The sequence below is a fragment of the Lates calcarifer genome, linkage group LG24, assembly GCF_001640805.2.
Source record: "Lates calcarifer isolate ASB-BC8 linkage group LG24, TLL_Latcal_v3, whole genome shotgun sequence".
In the NCBI taxonomy this organism is placed as follows: Eukaryota; Metazoa; Chordata; class Actinopteri; family Centropomidae; genus Lates; species Lates calcarifer.
The window spans coordinates 11,370,963-11,383,056 of NC_066856.1; the positions used below are offsets into that span (position 1 = coordinate 11,370,963).

The 12,094-nt window shown below is 38.0% G+C and overlaps 1 protein-coding gene across 2 annotated transcripts; it reads right to left on the reverse strand.

Moving 5' to 3' along the window:
• Positions 1-41: 41 nt before the first annotated feature.
• sgk3 (serum/glucocorticoid regulated kinase family member 3) lies at positions 42-11,680 on the reverse strand. 2 transcript variants are annotated; one of them, XM_018673952.2, is made up of 17 exons: positions 11,454-11,680; positions 6,841-7,021; positions 6,632-6,715; positions 6,349-6,421; positions 6,093-6,168; positions 5,790-5,865; positions 5,368-5,417; positions 5,163-5,220; positions 4,710-4,793; positions 4,465-4,596; positions 3,805-3,917; positions 3,347-3,383; positions 2,790-2,876; positions 2,384-2,479; positions 1,982-2,137; positions 1,725-1,814; positions 42-961 (listed from the first exon to the last, which is right to left on the reverse strand). In XM_018673952.2, the coding sequence occupies exons 2-17, from the start codon at positions 6,934-6,936 to the stop codon at positions 791-793; spliced, it is 1,479 nt and encodes a 492-aa protein (XP_018529468.1). In that variant the 5' UTR covers positions 6,937-7,021; positions 11,454-11,680; the 3' UTR covers positions 42-790. The 2 variants fall into 2 exon arrangements, with proteins under 2 accessions (XP_018529468.1, XP_018529470.1); XM_018673954.2 differs by lacking the exon at positions 11,454-11,680 and adding an exon at positions 9,280-9,301.
• Positions 11,681-12,094: the final 414 nt, after the last annotated feature.

Genomic DNA, 12,094 nt, shown 5'->3' on the forward strand with positions numbered 1-12,094 from the left:
CCAAAGAAAATTTCTTACTAAAAAAAACATGAACACTCAGACTTCTTTGATTTTTTATTACTGTGTTGGAATACAGGACTACTAAATTGCCAGGTGAAGCAAAGCATTGTGGAATTTAAAGTTCTGCTATTATGAATAAATGTTAAGGCAAAAAATAGCACAAAAATAAACACAAACAATCCAATAAAAAAAACAATTCACTCAGTGCTCGCCGAGACAAACTGAAAGGTAACTTAAAAAGAAGAAGACTTAATTTTTTTTTTTTTACAAATGTGACCTATAAACCAAACTGCTTAATTCAGCGGTCTCTCAAGTAATCCCTATTTCCAGCTTAGTTAATATGAATATGATACATGAGAGTATTTTTACAGTAATTACATGGACAAACACCCTTCCAATCAACAGTCAAATGGTGTCATTTTTAGTCCAGTGAACTGTTCAAGTTTTTCAGAAAACTACTTAGTGATGTCATTTCAGGGACAATTTTAAGGCTTTATAAAGGCTCGTTTTAGAAACCACCAGAAATTACATTAATAGAGAATGACTGTCCTTAATTCTTAAAAATATCATCTGTTATTTATATATATATTCATATAAATACAAATAGGTAAAAATAAAGACTTTTCTGGCACTCTTTGCTCCAACCAAAATCAGTTTTTTTAGTGCTGTTTCTTCTCAGCTGTTTGCTTTGGCTTCATAGAACAAGGATCATCCATGTTATAAATTTCTTCCCTTTAATCAAAAGAAGTTACAATGGTTAAAGGCATTTGAAGACCTCATTGGGAATGTTTCACTGGAAAGAGTCGTCAGAAGGTGGGGCGTAAGAGAAGCCCACAAAGGCATCATCGGCCTCCATTACACTGGCGTTGACTATGGAATGTTCTTGAGACCAACAGATGGAGCTGGAGACCATCTCTTCTGTGAACTCTGGATCGAAGTTTGAGATATCACAGTAAGAGTTCTGTAAAAACATTGGGGGGGGGAGGGAATAAAAACATGGGTCATATTAGCATTTGTGGAACAAATACAAGACAAATTGCATTCATTTTGCTTTTACAATATGCTTTAAAAAGGGATGAAAATGTCAAGAGTCAAACACACTAATTTAAATAAGGAAACATTTAAAAAGTTTTTAGCCAAAAAACAAGATTAAAAAAAGAGAAAATTCCAAAACATAACACAAAATTAAGTTTAGAAAAATGCATTTTATGAAGTTGTTCATGTTCAGGTTTTGTTGACAGTTTTAGAGAGATAATGTCGGAGGTTGTGGGTCTATTCTATATACCTATATATACACTATTTAACTTTGTTACATGTCTATGGAGCAGACAAAATGGCCTTATCCAAATATCTGCAATCAATTAGGAGCTAAATTTAACCATACTTTAATGGACAGTAAAAGTCCCTGCACACCCTCACAGGTGTTTTCTATTAAGTCTGATTAAGCCTCTGGTCAGGCTTGTGTCATATGGTCTGTACACACCCACAAAAGAGGAGCAGTAATCAGGTAGAGAAGTGAAAACACCAGTGTGGGGAGATCACACTGTGAAGGTGCTCTGAGGTAATTCTAAATCTGACTACCTTATAAATTAACTGCCATACACACTGCAAAACTGTGTTGTTATCAAGACAATATATGCTGCAATGTGGGTTCACTGGATATATGCAAGTGATTGTTGTTAAAGCCAGGAACAGTGACAGTATAACATTTATTATGTATTTACCACTTTGGGTTTGAATGGAGGAGGGATCTTCTTTTGTTCAAGGTCATCCCAGTTGATGGAGGCAAAGAAGCTGTGTGCTTTGATCTCATTCTAAAAATGAAGAGTATATGTCAACCTAGTTATACTTTTGTATTAATAGAAAATGTCAAATGCAAAGTGTATACAGATAGGCCACCAGAGGGAGCTTAAAAATAGTAAATTCTGCTGCACATGCAGAGTCTGTATCTGGACAGTGCAAGTCCAATAATCCCACTTACAAAGTCATCCCTGGACCCCAGTCTGTGTGTGCCGTCTTTCTCTAGCAGGCCTTGGAGTAGAGACCAGGCGGTGCTGGACGCACCAGGACGCATCGCCAGTGGCTTGTGGAGGATGTTGTCATACATCTCGTGTGTGTCCCTGCTGTAGAATGGAGGCTAGGATATAAGAAAAAAAGAGAAGTCATGCAAGGGAGTGTGACAGTACAATGAGGTGCTCAAACATTTAGCACTAGAACCAATTCTCATATTTTCTGCAGTCCACTAGTAACATCCTGTTATAATTAAAAACTTTGCAAAAGTCAGGGCTGTCTACCAAAGAAAAAGAAATCAAAATCACTCTGTGGTATACTACAAAATATGCACAATGCAGAAGAAGATTCGGGGCTCAAAGTAAAAACTCACCAGGCCAAAGAGCATTTCATACAGCACTGAACCCAGACACCACCAGTCTACTGTATTATCATACGGCTGCTTCCTCAGGACCTCTGGAGCCAAGTACTGGTTGTTAGAAGCACACAAACATAATAATATAACATTAACTTTGACATTTTGTTTCTGGCTTAAAATAAACAAACCAAATGTATATCAAATACTATTTTTGCTCATAAATGCCTATTTTACTCTGTAAAAGTGGCTTATACCATACACACACAGCAATATGACAAGTTGGACATACTTGTAAAATGATTAACCAGACTTTATTTCAAAAAGGTTGTTAATGATTGTTACTTTTTGACACTGAAGGTGAGACTTGTTGGGAATACACTGTTGCAAAACTGACAGTAAGCAGGCATGTGAATACCCATACCTCAGGTGTTCCACAAAATGTAGTGGTGGTATCTGTCTGGGAAATGCCTTCCTTGCACAATCCAAAGTCTGTCAAAACGATATGCCCCTTTAAAGAGAGGACACAGGGACGTTTTTAGACAACATGTGCCACACAAGCAGCTCATTATCCCCAGGGACTGAGGATTCTATTGTTGCCCAGGAATGTTGGCTGCAGCGTAGCTCAGTCAGTCCCATTCACCGTTCTCTCACTTTCTCAATAAGGCTAGGCAGGAAAATCATTAGCAAGACCTAATCCAATCACACACATTCTGTTCAGCTGGAACTGGAAATGACACTGTTGTTCACTGGTGGAAAAAAATGAGGTTTGTACTGTATACTGTATGTTATAATCTTATGTAATACATCTGCAGCCAGTGTTTAGGCACTGTAGTTTCATACACTTAAACATGTACTCTCAAAATAGTCACTAAAAAAATTAGGTGCTGTGCCATCTACACATATTTATTGTAATTACTTTAATTACTGTTAGAGTGATTATAAATGAATTACACAGCAGTGAGAAACAGGAATACTCACTTCTTGGTCAAGGAGGATGTTTTCTGGCTTCAAGTCTCTGGACACAATTAAAAGTCATGCAATTTCAATTAGTAACAAAAGGCTGAAGGATGTGGAAAGAGTAAATTCAAATTCCCCCATTGCAAATCAAAATTTTAACTTCCTATATTTAGATATAAACACAGCTTCAAAGACAGCTTTAAAAAATCCCACCAAGCATAATTTGTATCTAACATTTATTTTCAGGTCATTAAAACTCCAAAATGTGTCACTCACATACATTCAAGCTAACTAGTCTCCAGTTTTAGACATTTTAAACTTGAGGGCATCAGTGTCTACTTTAGTAAGTGTCTACATTTGTGTCCATTGCAAAAAATATTCTTATATTTTCTATGCTTGACAAGACATCTTTTAATTTGATCATTAAGAGCACTTCATAAATGTAATAGTATGTTCAATTACATGAACAGCTATCATACCTGTAAACAATGTTGAGGGAATGCAGATATCCCAGTGCACTTGCCATTTCAGCAATGTAAAATTTTGCTCTGGGTTCTGGAAAGGTCCGCTCTTTTTGAAGATGGAAGAAAAGCTGAAAAGAAAAGGTGCAAGTTAATTTTTTATTCATATATATATATATATATATATATAATATTAACATTACTTGGCTAGTGTATTGTAAAAATCTAATAATTAGCCATTATTTGACACCTACTTTGCACAGACAAAAAGTGCTGTACTGTAAAGCTGGAAATTGTAAATACTGATCTAATTTTAAAGGTCTTCATAGTCATCTTGTTCAGAAAAGCAAGAGGCGGATTTACTTGGCTACAGATTGCGGTTAGTCACTCTCACACTGTCAGTCACACATGGCAGCTTTAAAAAGGCTGACCACACTTGAAGGGTATCCATGGAGGAAGTCACACTCAGAGCCAATCCTTACTCTGAGTAATGCTGTGATCTTTCATAACACACGATGGTACATTAACTAGCTACAATGCTGCTCCAAGGAATTGTATTGAAGCTGTTCATTACATACATACATACATACTTCCTGTATTCCTGCCATTCTCAGCTTTTCTAGACCTTGTGACTCATTTCTGTGTGAGCATATTATTTACAAAACTGAAACAACTCACTTCTCCTCCATTGATGAAATCCAAGACGAAGTATAACTTGTCTGTGGTCTGGAAGGAATAATGAAGCCCAACCAGAAAAGGGTGTTTCACATTCTTTAGCAGCACGTTGCGCTCTGCCATGATGTGCTTTTGCTGATTTGAAAAAAGTAATTTAGTTTAGTGTAATTTAGACTAATAATTCACATACACATGCCTGAAATGTGGCTAGGATTATGGATTATTGCCATAGTTGATTGTAAAATTACCTCTTTTCTGTTGAGAATGACCTTTTTCTGTAAGACCTTGACTGCATAATACTTTTCATCATGTTTTCGTTTTGCAAGGAAAACCTGCATCATAAGGGAGAGAAAGCAACATTGTGACAACACTGAGAAGCCGAGCAATTCCCGATTTGTTTCTCACTTCCTGTATGGAGAAGCCAACACATGCAGAACTAAAACTTGTTGCTACCCGAGAAGAAAAACAACACAGAAACATTTCAGAAAGTTTCTACCTCATGTAATGCAAATATAACAAAAATAAACCAGTCAACATTATTCTGCAAAGTTGATTTGTGGAACTGTATTTATGTAATCAAACTATTACAATGAGACACTATTTTATCTATGTAAACAAAGCCATAAATTTGCAACCTTATGAATTTTCACAAGGTTGAAAAGAAAGTAGCTGTACTTTCCAGTGTTGCATTGTTCACATACCTTCCCAAAACTCCCCTTTCCTATGACCTTTAAAAAGTCAAAGTCTGTGGGTTTGGCACTGAAATAAAAAATGACAGCAGATTAATTTCACTATTGTAAAATGTATGTGATTACACAACTGCAACGTTTGAAATAATTAACAAAAACAAGCCAAGCTGAAACATTCAGTAAAAGTTTTAAAAAGAGCACTTAGTTGTGAACATACTGTGGATTTCCAGAGGGTCCCAGGTTAATGTTTCTGGAGGTAGAGTTGTTCTGTTAAACAGCAGAGAACATATTATCTAGATTAGCTGCAAAGATTTAACATAAAAAGCTAAAACTGAGACACATTCAACACTGGTTCACGGGCAAGGAATCCAGGAATAATGAATCTATGAATTCAGTCCTTTATCTGTGCTACGCTAACAAAATAAGGGAAATCTGTTCATTATCTGTATTTATTTTGAATCCAGATAGCCTCTATCAGTTGTTCCAGAGCACAAACTACACCCTGGGATATAGAGTCAACAACTCTCTGGCACAGCCTGGACATAACTAAAACAGAGGTGGAGGGCCAAACTACCATGAGCTATGAAAAAAGAAAAAGCTCTATCAAAATTGATCAAAGTTGGTGAATTGGTTACTTACTTTGTCATCTTCATCCTCAGAGGCATCTGAGAAGTTTTGCATTTTGTCCATCAGCAGAAAGGTCCTCACATCTGGGCTGTAAAGTAAGAGCAACCAGTTAACAGTTAAATAAGAGAAATAAATAACATCAGCAAGTAAAAATGACAAAGCAGCACTTTCTTCATCTTCTTAATCTCATTTATGTCAAGTGTGAAGCATGGCTAAACACATTTGATCTCATTAAATTGTTGGATTCAGATCATTAGAGCCATTCATCTTTAATACAGTCAGTGATATTATGACGGAGGGAGCAGTAAAACTTACTGGTTGCAAAGCTGAGGATGTGAGACAATTCGCTTGATGAACTCATGCAACCCTGCTCTTCTTTGCTTGATGAACTCTATTGGATGGAAGCATACAAAAATATGTTACAGAAATGCAAACACTACACTCAAGACCATTAACATGAATCAAGTAAAAAACTACATTTATTTAACTGGATGTGTGTACTGAATTTTAGTGTAGTATAGTCACATTTTTACATCATATGATATAACATGAGCACAGAGTGAACACTCACCAGGATCAAAATTATCTCCAAATATCCTCTTGGCTGGAATTTTCAAGTTCATAGAGGGAAACTGTTTTCTTAACTGCATTTAAAAATATGAAAACAACAGAGAAAATTACTTAAGGCAGAGGAAACATCTAAGCATATAATTATCCTAAATGTCAATGTGAACAACATGAAAGCCAATAAATCAAAGACTAAGGGAATCAAAGACTTGTGAACAGACTTGTGGTAATGTGTTAGGTCTGTGTTATGTACTGTAAAATAAAAATGACAATGTGCCACCACTCACTGTGTTGTAGAGTTTGTCAAACTCTGCATATCGTCTGAAGACAAACCATTCCTGTTGTCCGACAGAGACTATCACTTTGTAAACCTAAACAAAGATAAACAGAGCCCTTATAAACTCAAGAATTGGCATTAATGGTTTAATGCTACAATGTAGTAGATTTTACTCAGAAATGCCAGGTGAACACGAATGAAGAGAATTTTTGTACACACTGTGTAACGCTTTTTCTTGTCCCTCTGCTCATTGTGGCAGGGTATGCTGACGTTGGGGAGACTGGACTGCTCCTCCATCTTGGAGGCTGTCGGCATTTAAAGGTGCAGGGTCGGAAAGTAATGGGTCCTCCAGGATAAGACTTCAAGTATACAACTGGCCCATCCCCATTCTGGGTCACTGCTGCAGGAGAGAAAAGAGAACAGGCAGCACTGTTATTCAGGAAGTGAAACTGGTCTTCTTCTGCTCTCTACACATTTTGTTCTGCAGTGGTTATGTTGCTTACACCTGGTATGATAAATGTTAATCTCTGAGTAGTACTTAATAAGCAGGTTTTCAATTTATTTTTTTATAAGGTATTTCTTTGACATTTCAGCCATAACATAGCTCTGCCGACTGCTGCTCTTGGGTTGTGCAGCCTTAAAAAAATATTACCTCATCCATCAATCCATTCCTCTATTTTCTCACTAGTCATCCAAGGGGTCACAGACAGCTGCTTTTTTCAAGCTTTGCTTGTTGGTGATACAAAACAACACTTGGGCACAACTTGTTAGCCTGCAATTATCACAGTCAGCTTTGGGAAATGGCTCTATTCCAGGTAATGTACATCGACAAATAAACTGATAACCTTGACTGAGACCAGTCAGTGTGTCACTTGAAATAAAAATACTTTTCTTTGGGATGCAAATGGAAAAATGTTTTAAGACATTTCCTTGCTAAGGTTTTAAAAGTATTTCTGGTTGAAACCTCGTCAAGTAGTCTGTTGCAAGAGCACACAGGCAACAACAGGAGGGTCAGTGAGCTGCAACATGACAGCAGGCAGGCTCCCTCCTCCTGGGTAACCAGTTAACTCACTCCTTCCTCTGAGTGTGAATATCCCCTCCACCCTCTCATCTGATTACTCACTGCAGAAAAACGCTTAGATAAAATAGATACATATCACCAGAGCACTCTCTAGTTTTTTTTCCCGCTATTAATGGTGTTATCCATCACCCGCATGTGAGAAATACGAGCCTCTACCTACGCCCCTTTCCAGATGTATTCATCTCACACACACACACGCTGTCTAGCATGTGAACACGTACAAGCCCACTTTCATTCACACACACTCTATCTCTCTCACACATGCTGGGTCTGTGACATTCTCGCTTGTTCCGGTCAGCGGGAAGGTATTTTTAAAATAACCTTCCAGGGGTCTTTGAAGCTGCAGTCATACAAAAGGTTAAGAGTAAAACCTCCTGGAGCTGTTCTTCCCCAATGTTTAAAGAGGGAAATAAAGCTCAGTGCTGAGGAGACTCCTTCTTCTGACAACTGTAGATACAAAAGGTCAAGATCTCAGTTTCCTGAAGGTGAAGAGGAGGGGGGCACAGTTTATTACTATGGTAAATTGTCTAAGAAATGATTTATAATCAGTTGTAGTAGATCCTCATATTCAAAAGAGCTGGAGACATGACATAAAACTATTACATGAACAGTAAATACTAAACACTCTGTGATCTGACTAGATCTCTTTTCCTTCATCATGAGTTATGTAACGTCTGTTTCTTCTCCCACAAAGCTCTTTGTCTGCTGCTCTGACTTGTCCATTGTTTGATGTTAGTGAGGTCAGCCTAGTTTGTTCAGTAGTTTTTGCCGCCGTTACTCTCACTGTTGTTTGCTCACAACACACGCAAAACCTGCTTTTGCTTAACTTTCTCCGTCTGCATATTGATCCTGAACGCAACCCGGGGGGGGATATCTCATTCTGCTCACGTTGGGGGTGAGGGAGCAGCAAAGAGAGCGACCCTCTTTAAAATGCATGTGCGCGATCAGAGGGACCTTCATGGCCTCTTCATCACTAGTCCCTTCTTCTCTTTTGTACCTACCTTTGACTTTCTTTTAGTTCTAAACCACCTCTCACTGAGAGAAACCACTAACAGACCAGCAGCATTAACAATTTCCTTTCTCAGAGTTGTCATTGTGAAACTGTTCAAACCTTGAATAAAACTAGGCCTAACTGATGTTTTCCTTTTCTTTTCACTGCTGTAGTCTGCCTATCATTCTCTCCTTTTATTAATAAATTGTTTTGTTGTTGTTTTGAAATATCAAAACTCCTGTCACAATTTCTCAGAATCCAAGGTGGCATCTTAATATTTAAAACAATATCAACATAAGCTACATGAAGATAACACATTTGGACTGTCTCTACAAGGCTCATCTCCTCTATCTGTCACTTTGGAGGGAAACAGTTGGATCCTTTTGTGTTTTGAAAATCTGAAGATTGTGCAACTGTGGCTGGTACACACAAAAATGGCCCGCTACTTCCCTGAGCTGCCTCACATCTGTGCCTGCTTTCACGGTTAACTGGCTCTGTACGTCACAGGGTAGGACCCGGTTTTTAACATTCCAGAAATATTCTTGCTCACGGGGGAAATGACCTACAACCATCTAGTGCAACTTACATTTTCAGCTGACACTGCTACTCCTTCATATGGAATGCTGCCACTCACCACACCCACAAACAGACATTGTCAAGTAAGTTTGTTGTATGGAATGAACACAAAGCCTGGAAAGGCATAATGAAAAGGAACAAGATTAATGTTGAGCACATTCCCTTGCTGCAGAATGAGCCCAGCATCCCCTGCATTCACGCCACAACATGAATTAACGTGTGCTGACAGGCACAAATACGCTGGGCTACTACACTGGATCAAAAATAGCTTTCTTCCTGCTTCACTCAAACACACATGCTCGCCTGTGGATATCCTTTAAGGATGTCGAGCATATATTTTTCTCTGTGTGTGGTTGTGTATCATGAGTGACAAACACTTTTAGCAAGGAAACAAAGCAGAAGTCACCCTCTGAATGGCTAATCCCATGTGAAAGCTCGATCAGGCATGCGTCCACTGATAAACACAGAAACATGAGCCCATGCAAGCTGAAAGTGGTTAGTGGAGACAACCACACAAAGACCTGTTTTGAACTTGCTCATCTGTGCATGAACAGGAAGACTATCTATTTCAGGGAACTTGTCAGTTATAACCTTTGACCATAACTTGATTTAAACTTGACATAAATACAAACACGTTCATTAAAATCTGTTTAGATCCACTTCAAATGTATAAACTTTTACAATGCACCTTAACAGTTTGGACAAATGTAAATTATATCTGTTAAGAGTGGGACAAAACTGAATGACATAAACAATATTCTAGTTTATAAGCATCTTAGTTTAATACAATGGAGACAGGTTACTCGTTGAGGAGGTACTACTGGAGAAGTGTTAGGGGCATGAACTCAAGTCAACCTCTGTTCATGCAACCGACCTCAGCATCTGGTCAAATTCCTACCCTGACTGACGGTCCAGACAGCTCACATCCACAGTCTGCAAACAGTATCTCTGACTTCCTTTTAGAAACAGGTCTGAATCAGCATGTGTGCCCTGACAAAATAAATGCATCATCAGCTGTAGAACATTGGAAATCACATACTGTTAGACGCCCTAGCTGGCCATGGCTTAGCAATTTTTTTGCACATGCAAGACTTGAATTAATGTTGGTGCTTTTAAAATAGTGGGCAACGTAAACTTAATAAATCCATCTTGCCACCTTTTACAACTTGAAACTTGCCTTGTCATACAAAACATGTTCGCCATAGCCACCTGAGGGAGGGAGCTGTGAACCTTCTCAACTCATAAAAAACCAAAGTAAATTTCCACACTAACAGAGATGAAATGCTGTCAGAAAACAGAGAGGGATTAGCAAGAAAAGCATCTTTCTTGTCACTAGAAATTTGCATTTGACCCATTTCTTTCTGGTTGGGCTTTATGTAAAAACATAACAAGGAGGAAAATATTCTCATTCACATCATCCACCTTTGAAATTGTGGTGTGCCACTGGCCGTAGCACACAGCTGAATCAACATCCAATGCGGGGATTCATTTTGACAGCCTATGAAGTCTGACACATGATTTCGACAGTCAGAGTACAATTATGTGGAGGTGGATAACATTTCCCCAGAGCACAGAATTGAAAAGGCCTCACCTACTTCTATTTTATTTTTGGCCGAACTATTTGATAAACTCGTTATGATAATCACCTGAGGCTATGCCTGTACTTACACCTGTACAACCTTTTAAATATCAGCGTACATCACGTGTATTACAGGAAAAAGCGGACCTTCTCCAGCCGAGGACAGGAGGAAAAAATGAGCCAGAGGAGGGAGGAGCTGAACGCACACACTCAAATAAAATACCGACACGCACATAGTTACACACACGAAATGAAAGGTTTCACATGTTGTAATAAGCTACCATATGTAATACAAACTGTAAACAATAGAGAAAAGGCTCATAATTGCACTTATTCTAAGGTTGTCGTGTGTGCTACACAACAAAGTAGCTAACTTAACTTTGTTTATGCATTTGGCTTCGGTTGAACTTCTGTTTAGTCTTGTCCTCGAACAGAAAAAGTTAATGTTATGTAATAGCTTGCTAAAATATTACTAACATTGAACGATATATTACTTACATTCATGTACTGTTTTGTGTGTTAGGTAGATATGACCCAACAGCTAGCCAAGGCTATGTTAGCAAAATGAGAACAAGGTAAACAACGTTTACATGAACATCACGTACCTTACAGTATCTAGATGCGGTATTCATCTACTTCGTAGTTCCAGTGGGGATGTTTCGCTCTACAGCATTTAATCTGTCACTGTACCTAACATTTACCCCGCTCTAATTTGGACAAAAGCCCCCAAACCCCCAAAACTGAAAGTGTGATTTCTTGCAGCCCACAGGCGTCTGACAAGTGAGAGAGAAGCAGGAAACATCAGTCTTTCCTGGCCGTAGAAAGTTCCAATGAAATTTGTCACGGGACCTCGCGGCTACAACCACTGTTAAGAGCCATAGAATACACAAGTCTACTTCCGGTACTGAATTTCAAAATATGACCCGAAAAAAACACGAGACTTAACTAAGTGGCTGGTTACTCCACTACATTCCATAAAAAATATATATACTGTTCATTTTACTTCACTTGATTTAGACTAAAACAGTTGTAGTTACTAATTACTTTACAGAATAGTATTTTCTATACAAAACATACAACCAGCTCATAAACCTACTACACATATTACAATAGTGCTAATAATCTAGCTAAATAATAGATAATAGTTATACAATAATAATAATTTTAGACTTTAAGTAGATTTAGGTGTTCATACAGGCATATATTTATTTATGTAAGATTTAAAAAAACAGGACATTTATTTTTG

What these genes read in the sequence shown, in the direction of transcription:
- sgk3 (XM_018673952.2), bottom strand. Translation starts at nt 6,936, where the DNA reads ATGCCGACAGCCTCCAAGATGGAGGAGCAGTCCAGTCTCCCCAACGTC. An exon ending in CATTTTGTGGAACACCTGAG is followed by an intron (nt 2,480 to 2,789) that starts GTATGGGTATTC and finishes TCTAACAACCAG; the next exon opens with TACTTGGCTCCAGAGGTCCT. An exon ending in CTCCATTCAAACCCAAAGTG is followed by an intron (nt 962 to 1,724) that starts GTAAATACATAA and finishes ATGTTTTTACAG; the next exon opens with AACTCTTACTGTGATATCTC.